General features: G+C 39.8%; 2 protein-coding genes across 2 annotated transcripts in view; both read left to right on the forward strand.

Annotated features, from left to right (window-relative positions):
• The window catches only part of vps25 (vacuolar protein sorting 25 homolog), a 9202-nt gene extending 2426 nt beyond the window's left edge, over positions 1-6776 (forward strand). The window contains exons 2-6 of the mRNA XM_005725873.1: positions 98-243; positions 668-721; positions 823-911; positions 4455-4530; positions 5929-6776. Coding sequence (XP_005725930.1) covers positions 98-243; positions 668-721; positions 823-911; positions 4455-4530; positions 5929-6041 — 478 coding nt within the window. The 3' untranslated portion in view covers positions 6042-6776. The remainder of the gene's footprint in view (positions 1-97; positions 244-667; positions 722-822; positions 912-4454; positions 4531-5928) is intronic.
• Positions 6777-7512: 736 nt separating this feature from the next.
• On the forward strand, positions 7513-8761 carry LOC102199981 (serine/threonine-protein kinase WNK4-like). The gene is made up of 2 exons (XM_005725958.1): positions 7513-7755; positions 8015-8761. The coding sequence occupies exon 2, from the start codon at positions 8042-8044 to the stop codon at positions 8759-8761; it is 720 nt and encodes a 239-aa protein (XP_005726015.1). The 5' UTR covers positions 7513-7755; positions 8015-8041.
• The last annotated feature ends 6485 nt before the right edge of the window (positions 8762-15246 follow it).

Raw genomic sequence — 15246 nt, forward strand, 5'->3', positions numbered from 1 at the left:
GAAAAATGTGTTTGTGTCTTTAACGTGCATTAAGTTTATTTTGCCCAAGCATTTGCGGTAATCTTTGCAGTAATCTCTTTGTGTTCTTTTCTGACAGACTACAGCCCAATGTTGACACGAGACAGAAGCAGCTGGCGGCATGGTGCTCACTGGCTCTGTCCTACTGCCGGCATCACAAGCTCTACACGCTGGATGTCATGGAGGCTCAGGAAAGCCCCATGTTCAACAACAAGAAGATAGAACGTATCCTGAAAGTCAACCTGTGGTTCCTTTTTAAGGGAGTGTTCAATTATTTTAATGGTTTTTTTGGAAAAATATTTGTTTGTTTTTAGTTTAAATCCTTTGTTTTTTTATATATTACAATTGCTAAATCTCTTGTGAAGAATTTATAGTTCAGAGATATTAATGTTGACACACATTGCAGTCACTGTAGTTTTTAGGACAGAGCCACCTCCCCCTTTCTCTCTCTGCTTGACTGATTTATTTTGAGGTTTCCCTCTTGATTCGGGCCTGATACAAAGCTGTCTTCAGAGACTGAGGTCATAACATGATCACTGAATTTTATTTCCCAGCTAATCTGTGCCGAGGGCAAGATAAGGCATTTTAAACACAACTGGCATGAAGATGCTTATTGTGCCATTGCACATTAGCCTTAACTGAATCCCAGGAAAACTGTCAATGGAAGCAATTCAAGTTGTTTTTGAGGAACTGAGGAAAAAAGGTGAATTTTATTCACTTTACCTGCCAGCATAGTGTCATGATAAGAAAAAAATATCTTATTGTGTAACGTTGATAAGTGAAAAGCATTCTTGTTGTCTTCAGGCAACCTCGAGTGGTTGGATAAAAACAAGTCTCGGTGTTTAGTCATGTGGAGACGACCAGAGGAATGGGGCAAGTTAATATATCAGTGGGTGAGTCATCAAATTACAACACATACTGCCACAAACTGTTTTTGTTTTTTTTTTTGCACATTTATGCAGCTGATAACAGGATGAGGTTTATTTCAACCTCACGATATTGTTCATTATTGCAATGTTGTGATAATCACAGTGTAAAACCATTAATATCTACACTATAATAAAAACTAAAAAGGGGAAAGACAAGCTCATGTATCTTATCGATGCTCATGTAACCAGCACACAGACATCAGACAGAATCACTAGCATTAAAGAACAGTAGCATTAAAGGACAGATGATAAGAAACAACGTGTTATGTACTTAAAATCTCGTGAAAAAAAGCAAGAAATCGGTGCATATTCTTTATCTGTCACCGCAACTCTTTATTTAGTCCCTGTTGAACTCAGCAAGTGTCTTGCTAGGGACCTGAGTAAGTGCACTTCTGGCTTTCATGCTGTTTTGATGAGCAGTTCTTATGTTTTGGCTGAAAGTTGTTGTTTTTACCAGTGTTTTCCCTGCAGTGACTGCAGTCTGATTGCATAGATGATATAAAAGTTGGATGTATTCACCATTATGTCATCCATTGGTTTATTAAGGTTTTGTGCTTTTTTCCCCCTGATGTTTTAAAACTACATATGATGAATGAGCAGTGATGGGTAAGATGTTAGTAAATGGGGATAACCTGGGTACTCCTCCTTTCCAACTCTAAGAACATCTGTAATTTACAAAATAAGCTTGAGGTTTTTATTAAGATGGTCTGAAAGGAGTGACTAAGCCCAAAATCTGATTAGGAAAGTGTTTACTGAGTCACAGAGCAGAAACAACCAACACTTGTTCTCCCATAGACTTTTATACAACTTGAACTCTTTTTACTGCCCTCTGTTGATCATTAGCAAAAATGCATGTTTAAGGCCACACTGGCTTCACTGTTTATCCCTGCTTCACTCTGTTTAGAGTGACTGGCACACATGGATATAGAAACATGTATCTTCAGCTGTTTTACAAGGTCATTCGTTGATATTACCGCATCCCCAAACAACAAAATCCATAAACCTTTTTCTTTAACTCCAAAACTATCACTGTATGATTATTGGGGTTTTCCCTCGAGTATTTGTAAAATAAAACACCTTAAAAAGATTCTTCTTGTGAGTTGATGCTATATAATTAAACTTTAAACTGAAAAATGAAGATCTGAAGACTTTTCTGAACTTTATTTTTAGAATATCAACTCTCATTCTCGCAATATCATACAATTGATTGTCCCAAAAATCAGAATAGAATTAGGAAAAAAGGCTTTTAAATACGCTGCCCCTGTTTCCTGGAATAATCAGCAGAAGGAACTGAAATTATTAGAACTGGTTACCATGTGGGAGTTTAATTCCATCTTAAAGGAACGAAAGAATTACTTTTTTTACTCTGTGTGATTGTTTTTAATTTCGCTCTTAATTGATCTGTTATTGTATATTTTTCATGTTTGTGTGGGATATTGTATTTGTTTTAAATGTTATGTACTGATGTGGTAATTTTGTTGCCATGATGCCAGGTCTCTCTTCGAAATGATAATTTTAATCTCAATGAGAGTTTTACCTGGATAAATAAAGGACTAATAAAAACATCAAACTGAATTAAAACCAAGCCTTAACCAAACAAGTCTTCAAACTAAGGGTCCAGAAAGTTTTAACTTCTCATCCTTCAGGTAGTCTATAACTCTCATAAATATAGCTGATCAGGTACACTATATTTTCGTTTATAAATTTATATCATTTTACCTATTTATTGCCTTTAGCCTCACAAATTACTTAAATCATTTTGTTTGGTTGCAGTTCTTGTAAAAACTGGACCACACACTGCCTGTTCTGAACCCACATTTTGAACAACGATTATTCCTTTCTGTCTGTTCTCTCTTCAAAACAGAAACTTAATGATTAACTGCATGCGATGCATTTAGAAGAAATGGCAGCTTTAAAAAACATCTGTTTCACTTTCTCCAACTTTCAGTTAGTTTAATTCAGTTTCTGCTTCTTTTTTTTGTTTTCGTACGTTCAGGTTATAAGACTGTTTACCACTTCATGTGTCAAATTAAGAAATTATATTAAAATAGAATAAGACTTGTGGTCAAGGTTCCAAATTAGTACCTTTAAAGATCCAAATGGGTATAGTTTTTTTTTCCCCCCCCCCCATTTTTCCAGTAAGTCTGGGAAGCCTATCAGCTACATGTCTGTAAGGGGGGAAAATTATCATGTAATAAAAAGGATCTAGTGCGTTTTGATGCCATTTACAGATGTGCCGTATTCTTTCTTGTGCTGTTCATGATAGAGATTGGCACACAGATGGTGTTGGTGAAGGTTAATGGAGCACATCTTCAGGGCTGTGGGTGTACGTCACAACCGCTGTGGTTGTGTAAACAATTTAAACACGACTGCTGTGCTGTTTTGTACACCTTGTACTTCTGCACACATATTGTAGGTGTTACCTGCGACATAACGAGAAGGCCAGTGTTGTATTCATCGACCACTTGGGCTCTCTTTGCTCCTTGTGCTTAAAAAAAAAAAAAAGCAGCCTGCGCTGGCACGAGTGCAGAGCCACTGCTGACTTCTTGAGGAGCAGCACACTTTTAGACAGGTTAGAACTGATCATTAGCAACAGATGTTGGGATAATTTCTCTAGGGACAAAACCATGGTGGACAGAATCTGTGTCCTGCATCTGCTAGTCGTTTGTGAATTTCTTGCTTTAGCTCCTGCATTAGTAACCTAAGCGAGTGGTTTCAACCTTTGGACCAGAAAGTTTGTGGTGCTGGGCAGGTTTATGGCACTTGCATCTGTCTGATTTTGTGTAAAAATGTGTGAAAATTGTTCCAGATTGTATACTGGGGTTATGGTAATTGAAAAGGAGTGAAACTGGTTTGAACATGTTTATATTTTCAGTGTCAAAAGCATATGTCTGTAAATATTCTATATTTTGTAAAAAAATCCAATGGAAACAATCAGTGATTTGTTTTATTAACAAGTATTGTTTGCGGGAGAGGGTCAAAATTATAGCCTTCAGCGATATTAAATAGGATTGAAGCTACAGACAAGCTAGAAACTTCTGAAAATACAGTTGGGTTCATAAATAATCCACCACAGTGGATTTTAAGAGAAACAACAGAAATACAGACCTAAAGCTGTAATTCAAAGGTTTTAACAGAATTTTGACACTAAGTGTTTGGTTATTAAAGCCGTTTTTATGCACAGTCCCTCATTTTCACAGACTTAAAAGTAACTGGACAATTGAGTGGGATGGGGGGAAAATCAATACAGCATAGTATCGCAATATTTTGCATGGTAATATTGTATCAATACAGGGACACCAAACATCAATATTTTATTAAATAAATAAAATACTTTGGGAATAGTTTTTATTTTTATCCACAATTTCATCATCTAGAATAAAATGGGGGTTTTTTCTTTAAAAAGCTGCTTTTTTTTTTCTTTTCTTTTTGTAATAAAGAAAATTATTCTCTATCACCTTAACGCATCTGTAAATGTAACCATTATATCTTTTTCCGACATTTTAGGTTTCCAAAAACGGAATGGTCAACTCTGTGTTTACACTTTATGAGCTGTCCAATGGTGATGACACAGAAGGTGAAGGTATGGCACCGTTTTAAAGTTTTCCACATGGAGAAAGCACCCATAAAACCCAGCTCGCGTTAAAGTAAACATAACATAACACAGTGGCGAGAAAGGCTTTTATTAATGCTGGCTGTACAGTAGGTTTCCAGTCCTAGTTTGTTTTAACTGTTTGATTTGTGTTGTTTACTCTGTTTCCTGTTTCTGCATGATTTCGCCTAGCTGTAGTCCCAAATTGCTTCTTTCATCTCTATTTTTGCACGTAAAGCACTGTTTAATGTTAATAAATGCGATGCTAATGAAATGTGCTGCACACATTGACCCAAAACATTATGAAGATATCAGCTTAATATACTGCTTATCCTTTAAGTGCTTAAAAACATCTCTGACCTGCCAAGGCATGGACTTGAAAGAGACCCTGTGGTATCTAAACCTTTTGCCCGTGACTGGGAGCCAAAAGGTCTTGCTGTGTCAGAGATTCCTGTTCCTTAATAATTTGGCTCTTGTCAGAGTGGCTCGGATACCTGCCCATTTCTTACTTGTTTTCTTGCATAGCACACCCTAACCCTACAGGGAACCTATTATACTTACTTCCAGCTACATATGTTTAATCTTGGCCTCCACTAGACCAGATTTGCATGATTCACAGCTTGAAAATAATCCTTATTTACCAAATACCGAACCTTGATGGGGCCTTCAGTTCATGGACTGACTGAAGTATCAAGTATCATACATAGCCAAGAGGAGTGAAAAATGTGTTTGGTGCAGCCCTGAAGCCTGAGATTTTGATTTATTTGGAACTTTGGCACAAAGATTAACGCTCACAACAAGCGGTGAATTCTGGATTCGAATTCCACTTTCTGTACAGAGTTTAAATGTTTGCCCTGTGCCTCTGTGGGTTCTTTCCAGGTATTCTGGGCTCTTTCCTTACAGTCCAAAACATGCACATTAAGTTAATTGTCACTGTGTGTGAGCCTTATTATAAACCGGTGATCCCATCCCTCCTATCTGGCATCACTGCAAAGAGTCAACACTTACCATATAAAACTATGCTGCTGGTCCTCCAGGCAGCATGCTTGAAATTGGCTCTGATCCCCTAAGGCATGGACTCTGAAGTTGCCCTGTGGTACTCAGTCCTCTGCTGCTAATTGAGAACACCCCATAAGCCCTCCTCGTTCTTAGTGACCTAAATAATTTGGCTTCTTTGAGAGTCACTCAGATATTTACACCTATGTTTTTCCCAGATCCAACACATTAACCAAGTGTTCCCTTGCTCTCTTAGGCAGATATTTCCAGACTTGAAATGCAGGTTTGTTATGAGATAATAGTTGTTATTCACCTCATATTTGAGTGATCAGTGTTTTGACTCATTGATTAGTTTATTTGATTTTCTTATAGCTTGTAATCCTTTTTCTCCAGAATTCCACGGTCTGGAGGACTGGATGCTGCTTCGCTCGCTGCAGGCTTTACAGACAGAAGGCAAAGCCGAGCTCTTCACCATGGACGATGGAAAAGGCGTCAAGTTCTTCTAAAACTGTGCTGGAATCACACACCCTCTGTCTGGGAGCCCTCATACTGTACTTTACAGACAAATTTTTATTAAGATTTAGCCATTTAAGGCTACATAAGGTGCACCTCAATACCGAGTCTAGTGGATGCTGGTCCTCTAATTGTTGTTGCCTTTTGATTCAAAGCCTTCTCTTACTGGAAGAGAACCAATATCATTTCTAAGTGTTTGGGGGGGGGGGGCATTTTAGATCATGCTACTTGTAAAGTCGTCATAGGTAGCATTTGTTGCCATTTAACCATGCAATGAATATCAGGGCACTAAATACTGTCATGTCTGAGTACTTTAGGGGAACGTCTTTCCCTGCCCGCTTTAACTTTACTCCATCTTTATTATTGTAAATGCATCTACTTTTATTCTCATTTTTCTCTGTTAACAAATTTACTCTGTAAAAATAGCTGTGGATCTTTGCTCGGCTGTTATTCCTCTGTTCCAACCAGACATACCAAGAAATTCCAGAAAGCAACACCAGAGGGACTTTTTATTTTGAGAGTAAATGCTTCCAGAAGAGGAACACAACAGACGCTTGAGCCAGTCTTGGCTTGACTCAGCTGCGTGTAATAATAGTGGACTTCATGTACAGATTGCTGTATCCTATTATTGTGCAGTAGCTACTGTGATGCTCCTGTTATCTTTATCTCTGTCTATATTCAACTTCTTTTTCATATCCCGTAGGAAATAAATTAGACATTTGTTAAATTTTCTGGCTATTTCCTTTCTTTCACGTGCATCGACGTTTTGTTGTGTGAAAAACAGGAGTGAGGACTTCAAAAGCTTTGCAGAGTGCAGACTGAAACTGCAGCAATGATGATGTTTTGATCTCCTTGCTGCAGCTGTATTAAAGTACTGCATACTGACATCATGTGCTGTGTATTCCCGCCTGTGGAGGGATGATACAGCTCCAGAGAATTGTGCGTGTCTTTGTGGATAAAACCTTGTATGTTCTCTTGTGGGGCAGGTGGGGCCCAGTGTGGCCTTGGCTGATAATGGTGTACTGTTTCACGAGCAGCAGCCCCCCCTGTAGGCCAGGCGCGGGTGCGCATCCTCCACCTTTGGGCAGCATATCGCTTTCCACAAATGAGGACAGCCTTGGCCAAGTAATAAAATGACTCATCGTTTTTATCTAATTTCAGAGGAAACTGAGGAGGAGTTCTTTTGATCAGCGGGGGGCCAGTTGAAAGTGTGGACATTCTGTTCGTCAGCAAGCTTAAAGTCAACCAGCTGAAGAACCTGATCACCAAATTAATACAAAGTGTCATAAAAGGCAGCTTATGGATTGTTTCTCAAAAATTTAGAGTCACTCCCACAGTTGAGTTTTGAAGATATTCTTTTAATCGGATAAAACAAATCAAAACTTAATAACACTTGCGGTTCAAAATGATAAATTACCAAACACTCCTCATCTTATTATAATTACTCCCTCTGGATTGCCCTATTGGCGCGTGAAAGCTGCGAGGGGGCGGAGTTGGAAGCGCGCACTGGGAGCGCACAGGACGAACTGCCCTCCGGAGCTTTGTTGATATTGGCAGTTCAGACCTTTCGCAGTAGGTTATGGCAAAAGCTTTCAGAAAGACAAGAAGAAGAAGACGAGAGGACCACACGAATCACTTGAAAGAAACTATGCATTAATGTGCGTGGAGCGTTCAAGTGACATGTTTTTTACGCAGTGAATGTGCTGAGTAAGTGTATTTTCCTCACTTTTCTGTTTTTTTACACGCTTTATCTGTCATATACTTCTATGGCTTGTTACCACTACAGGCACTACAGTAGTTTACACGTTTCCGACTATCGTCTCTAATCTTGTTTTCCTTAGATATGGCTGTTATTCAGTCTCCAGTCTTTTGTTTTAAAGCCACTGACTTAACTGACATCATGGAAAAGTAACCTGAAATATAAAGTAACGGTGCTCTGCTGTCCTACTGTTATTTCCATATTTAGGCTCCAAATCAGGTTGAACCTGCCACAATGTCTCATGCACAAGTAGAGATACCAGGACGCGGGTTCCCGGGGCTCTCCGCGGATATGACCGACGACTGTTTGTCCCGAGTCCCATCCGTGCTGAGGACGCACGGGCTGGGCGCACGGAGGAACTCCTACGGCCTGCAGAAAATTAGTATGGACATTGATTCTCCCCTATACAGCGGTGTACTTTCCAAAGCCTTATCGTGGTCGGCAGAAAATATTCTCTCTCTGCCCGAGTCCAGAGCAGAGGAAGAAAAAACAGACGACACCCCGCCGTCCGCCTCTCCGGTTTCCAGCTCCAGCACGTGCCGCCAGGACCCCGACGCCGGGTCCGTCGGTGACAACTGGAAACCTGTTGCCAGATCCACTCCTCAAGATCCCAGCTCGGACTCTGAAAACGAACTTCATAATAAACAGCAAAAGATTCTGTCTCGCATCACGTTTGACACTCAGTGGGAGCAGGAAGAAAAGGAGGACGTGGAGACTAAAGCGGTGGCAACATCTCCTGATGGAAGATATCTCAAATTCAACATAGAGATTGGAAGGGGGTCTTTCAAGACGGTCTATAAAGGGCTGGACACAGAGACTACAGTGGAGGTGGCATGGTGTGAGCTACAGGTAGGATGCACACTGGGTCTGTTCACAGCATATTCCCATCTATACAACTTCACACAAACGATGCATTGGTTTCCAGGACTTTTAAATCTACCTTTCCTAAAATGAACACTAGGCCAAGTGCGTAAGCTGATGCTTTTCTTGATTTCCTGGCCCACTTGCTGCTCTAATTCCTCCCTCAGGGCATCAGGGTTGATGTCAGGCAGCTAATCTACTGTATATTATTCCCCACTGACCTTGAGTTAGTTGTGTCAGGCACTTGCATGGTAAGGCAGGTCATCCTGTTAGCAGTCAGCTCCAAGCTGAGCTACAGTACTCTGCTTGTCATGAATCCCCTCTAATCTCTGTTTTCATTAACAACCAGTGACACTGGGGCTCTCTGAAGGCCTCACGTGACAGCTAAGAACATCTGAAAGGTAATAGAAAAAGTTTTTAGGAACATACCGTCAGTGGTTGTGTTAAAAAGTAAATGTGATGTGGGGCTTGTGAGATGAAGTTCTGCTTGGTGGTCTGGCCTTGCAGGGCATAATGCCCACGTGTATCATGTAAACATAAAGTAAGGCAGACGACTGAAGAGGCAGGCTTCAGTAAAACTGTAGAAGTGTCAGTACTTTTTATGCCATAGCATTTGGCGCACAGCCTTGAAACAGCCTGGGCAACAGCTGAGACTTCTCTTGCTTACATGGTTTGATAGCACAGTTGTGGATTTAAAGATTAAAACTGTAAGTCCACTCTTAACATTTGCAGTTGTGTGTGTGTGTGTGTGTGTGTGTGTGTGTGTGTGTGAGACGTGGATGGGTGTCAGTAACTGGCAGCCACATGAGCTTTGAAGTTGTGTCCTCATAGCCTTTAAATGTCAAATTAAACCATGTGACAAGGATATTGCACTATATACATGCTGGCAATGTTTACTTTTGTTTTGATTCAAACACACTGGAAGTTTTTTTTTTTTAAAGAGACATCTTCATTTAAAAGCACTCTTTACTGAATTAAAAAAAATGCACAGAGCTACTTTTTGTTGTGCAGTTATTTTCTACAGAAGCCATCGGAGTGCAGATAATAAGAGAATGTATGGGCATGAAGGGAATCTGCCCTTAAGGATCAAGCTCTAGCACCTTCTGCCTCAGAGCCCACCTGTCTGTCAAGTCACACAACAGGTATCTGTTAACAGGAAGCAGATGGAGAGTCACACAGGCTCCTGCTTGGGGCACAGATGACCCATTACCTGCATCATGCAACACAGGCACTGATGTTTCACATGTTTGAGTCAAATAAACGCAATGGTCCATTGGGGTACTTTGTGGTCAGACATAACCCTGATTTTACCTTCTGTGGAGTGAAAAGTACAGCAATCTTTTTTGTGGCTCTGTGTTGGAAACAAGCATGCTATTTCATCTCTTTACTTGAGACATGAGTCCAGTTAAGCTCCTTAATCGCTCCTAATAAGCTTAAAGGTGACCACTGTTGATATGGTTACTGCTGTGATAATTTAACCTCAAAGAGACGGACTCAGATTCAGTCCCATTTCTTAAGTGAAATCACCACCCCGTCCACCTTTTGATGCTTAAGTGAAACTCAAAAGCTGAGTGTTGGTGGCTAAACAGAGATCGCTCCTGTAATGTTGATGGAGCAGCAGTGGAAGGTGCGTCACTGCAACTCAGGTAGAAATGCCTTAAGCTCTTTTAACTATGTATTACAGAGCCTGAGCTCTAATCTGCCGGATGTTCTAAGCTGTTCAGAATACAGAACAGGTTTTAAAGCACATCTAGTTATAGAGATCAGAACTTCAATTCATCATAATTGTCACTGTGACACAGAGAGGTGTTCTTTTGTGAATGGTTGGGCTGCATTGTTATGCTGAATGCATTGCAGTCTGGGCGGCGTCTACAGGGAGGCATTGTGCGATCACATAAAAGCTAAAGAAAACATGCCGAACCCTCTGTGACATGAGACATTAAAGCCACTGAAAACTTTTGTGTGCTGTCTCTCTTCATAAACCAAATGAAGGCTTGTACTAATACAGAGAAAAGTAGTCCCTCACTAGAATCAAAGCTTCCTTAAGCTTACAAAACCCCTGAAAGATATAAACGCTGTGAAATCATACACATGTCTGAGGAAGATCACTAGTTTGAGTGTGTTGGAGCTTTTCTGCTGTTTTCTTATAGACTTCTTTTTGTATCCAGCGCCAACATTGTAAGTGAGGGCTTTTAATTTCACTCTTTATTATTTAAAACATGAATGATGTATTGACATTCACAACATTACCAGCCAGTTGAAGCACAGATAAGAAACTTTCATGCAGTTCATAAAGTGTTGTCTATTTGCACTTTGTGTCCAGGAAGCAAAACATCCTGGTATTTTGTTGTTTAATAGTCACGCTTATACAATTTTGTTTCTTTTATATGTTAATGCTAAACATTTCTGGATCATGTGTTATCAGATTTCTTTTTAAATTCTCAAATTTCATAATTAATGCTGGGTGAGCTTCAAAAATAAGGAACTGATCAGAATCAGTACTTGATTACTTGCTCTTATGTGATCTTTGCTATTTTGGGTTTAAGATCAAGTGCAAACAGTCAGATATTGCTCATCCATATCCTTTTGTTCTTCCTAATCACATGTTGTGCTGAGTACACACACCTTATCAATGCATTTAAAACCGGATGGACATGGCAAAAATATCACTAACTGATTATATAAGTCTGCTGGCAAGCTGATAAAGTAACACCCAGTGGGTGCTGCAGAACATTTTAAAACAAACTGTACCCAAACACTTGTGCCGATTGTTTGGTTATCTTTAGACGCTCAGTTGCATCTGCCACACTTATCACATTTTTTTTTTTCTCTTCATCCAAATCTCCATTAAAGTCGCCCTCGTAGTTCTTGCATAAGCATTGCAAATTTTACAGAATCGTTTAAAGTTTTTTCTTTCTTTCTTTCCTTTTTTTTTTTTTTTTTTTTTTTTTTTTTAAAGAAAGAAGACTTAGTCTACATCACATCGCAGATGCCCATGAAGCAGGATAAAAAAAAAACTAGTTCCACTTGTACTTTTGGTCATTTTGTGTATTTGTTAGTGTTGGTGTCTCTGCACTGGTCATTCAGCCTCCAGACCTCTTAATGGCTGCATACATCTCTTTTTTTTGTCACTTACCTATGGATAAAACAAGAGTTTAAATGCTGCTTGATAATGTTGCTTTACAGGTGGCAGCTACCTAGCAACTGCTCACCCACAGGTAATTCAGGTGCCATATAGGTATTGACCGCTGAGCTTTTAAGTTAATACAGAGGAAATGAAAAATTGATGAGCTGTTGTGTGGCCCTCTGTTCTTCCCATTCATATACTGTTCTCACTGCACTGCATTGAGTCAAAAGGAAGAGTTGTTGTTACTGCGTCTAAAATGCTGATCGTTGCATGGATTAATGAGCTTGGAGGTTCAGCACCTCACAAGTGACTGCAACAGCACACCGAGCTACTTAGTAACTGATAGGAATGAGTTCACTGAGGCACATATCCTTTTTGGTGATCCTTTGTAAAGGGCATATGTTGCACAATACCTGATCTTATTCAAGGGCAGCACTTTCCAGCAGTTCTCTCCAACCTTGCCCCCTCAGCGTCTCAGGCACTTTTATACGCTTGGTTCATTTTTAAACATAAACCAACACAGTTTCTGTTATCGTGCAGTGTTTTTATGAGGGCTGTTATTAATGGAAGGCTGGCCTTAGCACCCACAACCAATTAATACCAGGTCCTCAGATGCATAAATACGGGCTGAAAGACCGTTTTCTGCTGATTAAGAGAAACCAGATCTTTAAAGTTGGTGCACCCTGGAGGTTTTATTGATTGTCACAAACTGTTTAAGAGGATTTTTTTTTCCTCAGCTAATGCTTCTTCTAAAACAAATAAAACTTAATGCTGTTGAAGCATGTAGATTGGGCTGTTATTAACCATTTCTTTAGTGGTTTTTACCCATTATAAACTGGTAGTTTTCATACAGAAAACTACAGAATGCTCACACAGGCTAGCTTGTCCAGTATTTTTCCAGATATAAACAATGAATTCATTAAAACATGCACAACTAATGAATTGATATTGAAAATAACTGCCTGTTGTTTCAGTGCTTTATTCCTTTTGCCGCTAGTAAACATAGTTCCTGTGTCTAGGTGCAAAAAAAAAGGAGGGTAGATTGTACATCAGCCGAGTTGTAGTAAGACCTGGAAACATAACTGAAGCAGTGAAACTGGGCTCTTGATGTAGTGTTTACGTTTTAGCTCAGAGTTTTAATACTCATATCGAAGTAGCAGATTAAATTAAAGCTGTAAAACCTTATTAATGTCTTGCTACTGTGTCCGTATAGTTATGAGGCTAAACAAAAAGGCATAAATCTAGTTTGGCACGCCCCAAGATTTCTGTTGCCCCCCCCCTCTCTCTCTCACTCATGCTAGCCTGGGTTTCATAGTATAAGCCTGGCTGTGTAACTTTTATCTGAATGTGGCTAGTGTTCACTGACAAGCCATGGGCTTCCTATCAGCTCTACTGTAGCCAACATCAACATGGTCTTTCCTTGTAAGGCCCAAAGTGCACCCAAAATCAGCTTATCAGGGCGAGCCAATGTTCTGTGAGTAGAAAGTTAAGAAGGCGCACAGTGATAGCCTACATGTACACATGGCATAACGTCATTTTGATGTGGGGCCCGCTGTTTGTTGGTTTTTTTTTCCTTTACTGAGCACGTTGGTCACCTGTGAAATTTGTACTGTACTGAATGTGCACGTCTTGATGATTGCTCTGCAAGATACAGCTTGTCTGTATCATTCAGAATACTGACAGCACTGTGCCTAGATAGCAGTGTCTCATTGGCTGCTGTTGATAACAGGTTAGTGAGGGTGGATACTGTAGCTGCAAGCAGAGGCAGCATGAGGCTCTTTGTTTAGGGGCTTTGAGCCCAGGGCCATTGGGTGTGTTTGTGTGTTTACACTGGAAACCATAGTTCTTGTGTAGGTATAAAGGTGAGCGTGTGTGGGGTTTTTTTCTATTTGCTTGATGGACTGGTTACTGTACCGTGGACCTGTCACTCACCTAATCCATACACAAGGAGACTGCTTATTGATGCTTTCTTAGACATAAGACCCACACACTGGAGAGATTACATCTCTCAGAAGGCTTGGGAACACCTCGGTGTTTCCCCCCGGAAACATTAGAGGTGGTGGGCGAAGAGAGGGAGGTCTGGGCGTCTCCTGCTCAGATTGATGCCCAATAACCCAGATCCAAAAATGGATGGATGGATGGTCACAGAAGCATCTCTTGCCTCTCTCCCAATGGCATACATTAACTAATACAAATTTAATATGTTACAATTTAATTAATCATTTTAACTGATAATTAAGGAAGCAACAAATCTAGCTAATTCACTGCCAGCGCTCTTAAAACTCAGAGTATTTTAGACTGGGACCTGTTCTGTGTTTTTGTACAACAGTTTGTACTATTCCCTTTACAAACCAGCATAATTCATCTCTGACCAGTTAATGAAGCAGTTACTTACAGTGTTTATTGTTCAGCTGTAAGTTGGCTGTTTTTTAAACCAGAAAAAGCTGTTTCTTCACGCTCAGTTATGCACTGCAGTCTCATATTTGTCCTTTTTATGTTGGCTAGTCTTCCAGTAGCATGCAGGGAGTAGTACACTCAGTGGTTTTGAAATCCTCAGGTTTTTGGCAGTTTCCCACTTTAGATAAAATAATTTTTATCTTTTAGGAATCTTTTCAGTATTTATGTCAACATTCATGATAAATGAAACCTAAAACTTTTCATTTATCATTTCAAGGTGTAGTAACAGAAGGGAAATCAAGCTCAAATGCACACATTACATGTGAAATGCATTCAGAGATAGGTCACACAATCTTATTGTTACCAATTACTCAGTTTTGGTAACAATGTAAACAGTAATAATCAACAATAATGCTTTTACAATAACCACAGACTCCGTAGGTTTTGATTAACACAAAGGATAATAGATAAGATTATATTAATGTCTTGAGATGTACAAAAATGATACTCTTTTCAGTTATTATATGTACCTCTGCCAGACACAGACTGGAAACACCAAGCGGAAAGAACAGATTAGAAACTGGTTTTCCGTCCTCGATATGTAGCGATAGAGCTAGTGAAATTTACGTGCTAAAATGTGCCACTGGCAAAGGCTCTGTATCTGCTGAGTCATTGCTTTTATTATTTTTCCTCAGTGAATCAATTCTTCATGTGAGAGATTTCAGTAAGTAGTCCAGGTTTGTTTAAAGTTTTCCAACTTCCAGTAATAGTGCTCTGGTAACCCATATTTTATACTATCACTTGCTCCGCTTCACGTTTTTCACGTGCGGCTCAATGGAAAGCTTGTTTCTTGGTATTGGGTTTATCCCGTGAGATCCCTTTAAAATGACACCGGTATCTGCTCCTCTAAAGGAATCTTTTGTGTTTACAGTAATCACATTGTCTTGAGCATGAGTATATTTTCCCTCTTATCTTCTGTGCTTTGAATACATATCCGATTGTTCAGTCTGACGTCACTAGCCGTGTCTGGGTCTAAACTCCGCTGCAGGTCCAT

This window comes from Pundamilia nyererei, unplaced genomic scaffold (assembly GCF_000239375.1).
Source record: "Pundamilia nyererei isolate P.nyererei 1_Seehausen unplaced genomic scaffold, PunNye1.0 scaffold00017, whole genome shotgun sequence".
NCBI lineage: Eukaryota > Metazoa > Chordata > Actinopteri > Cichliformes > Cichlidae > Pundamilia > Pundamilia nyererei.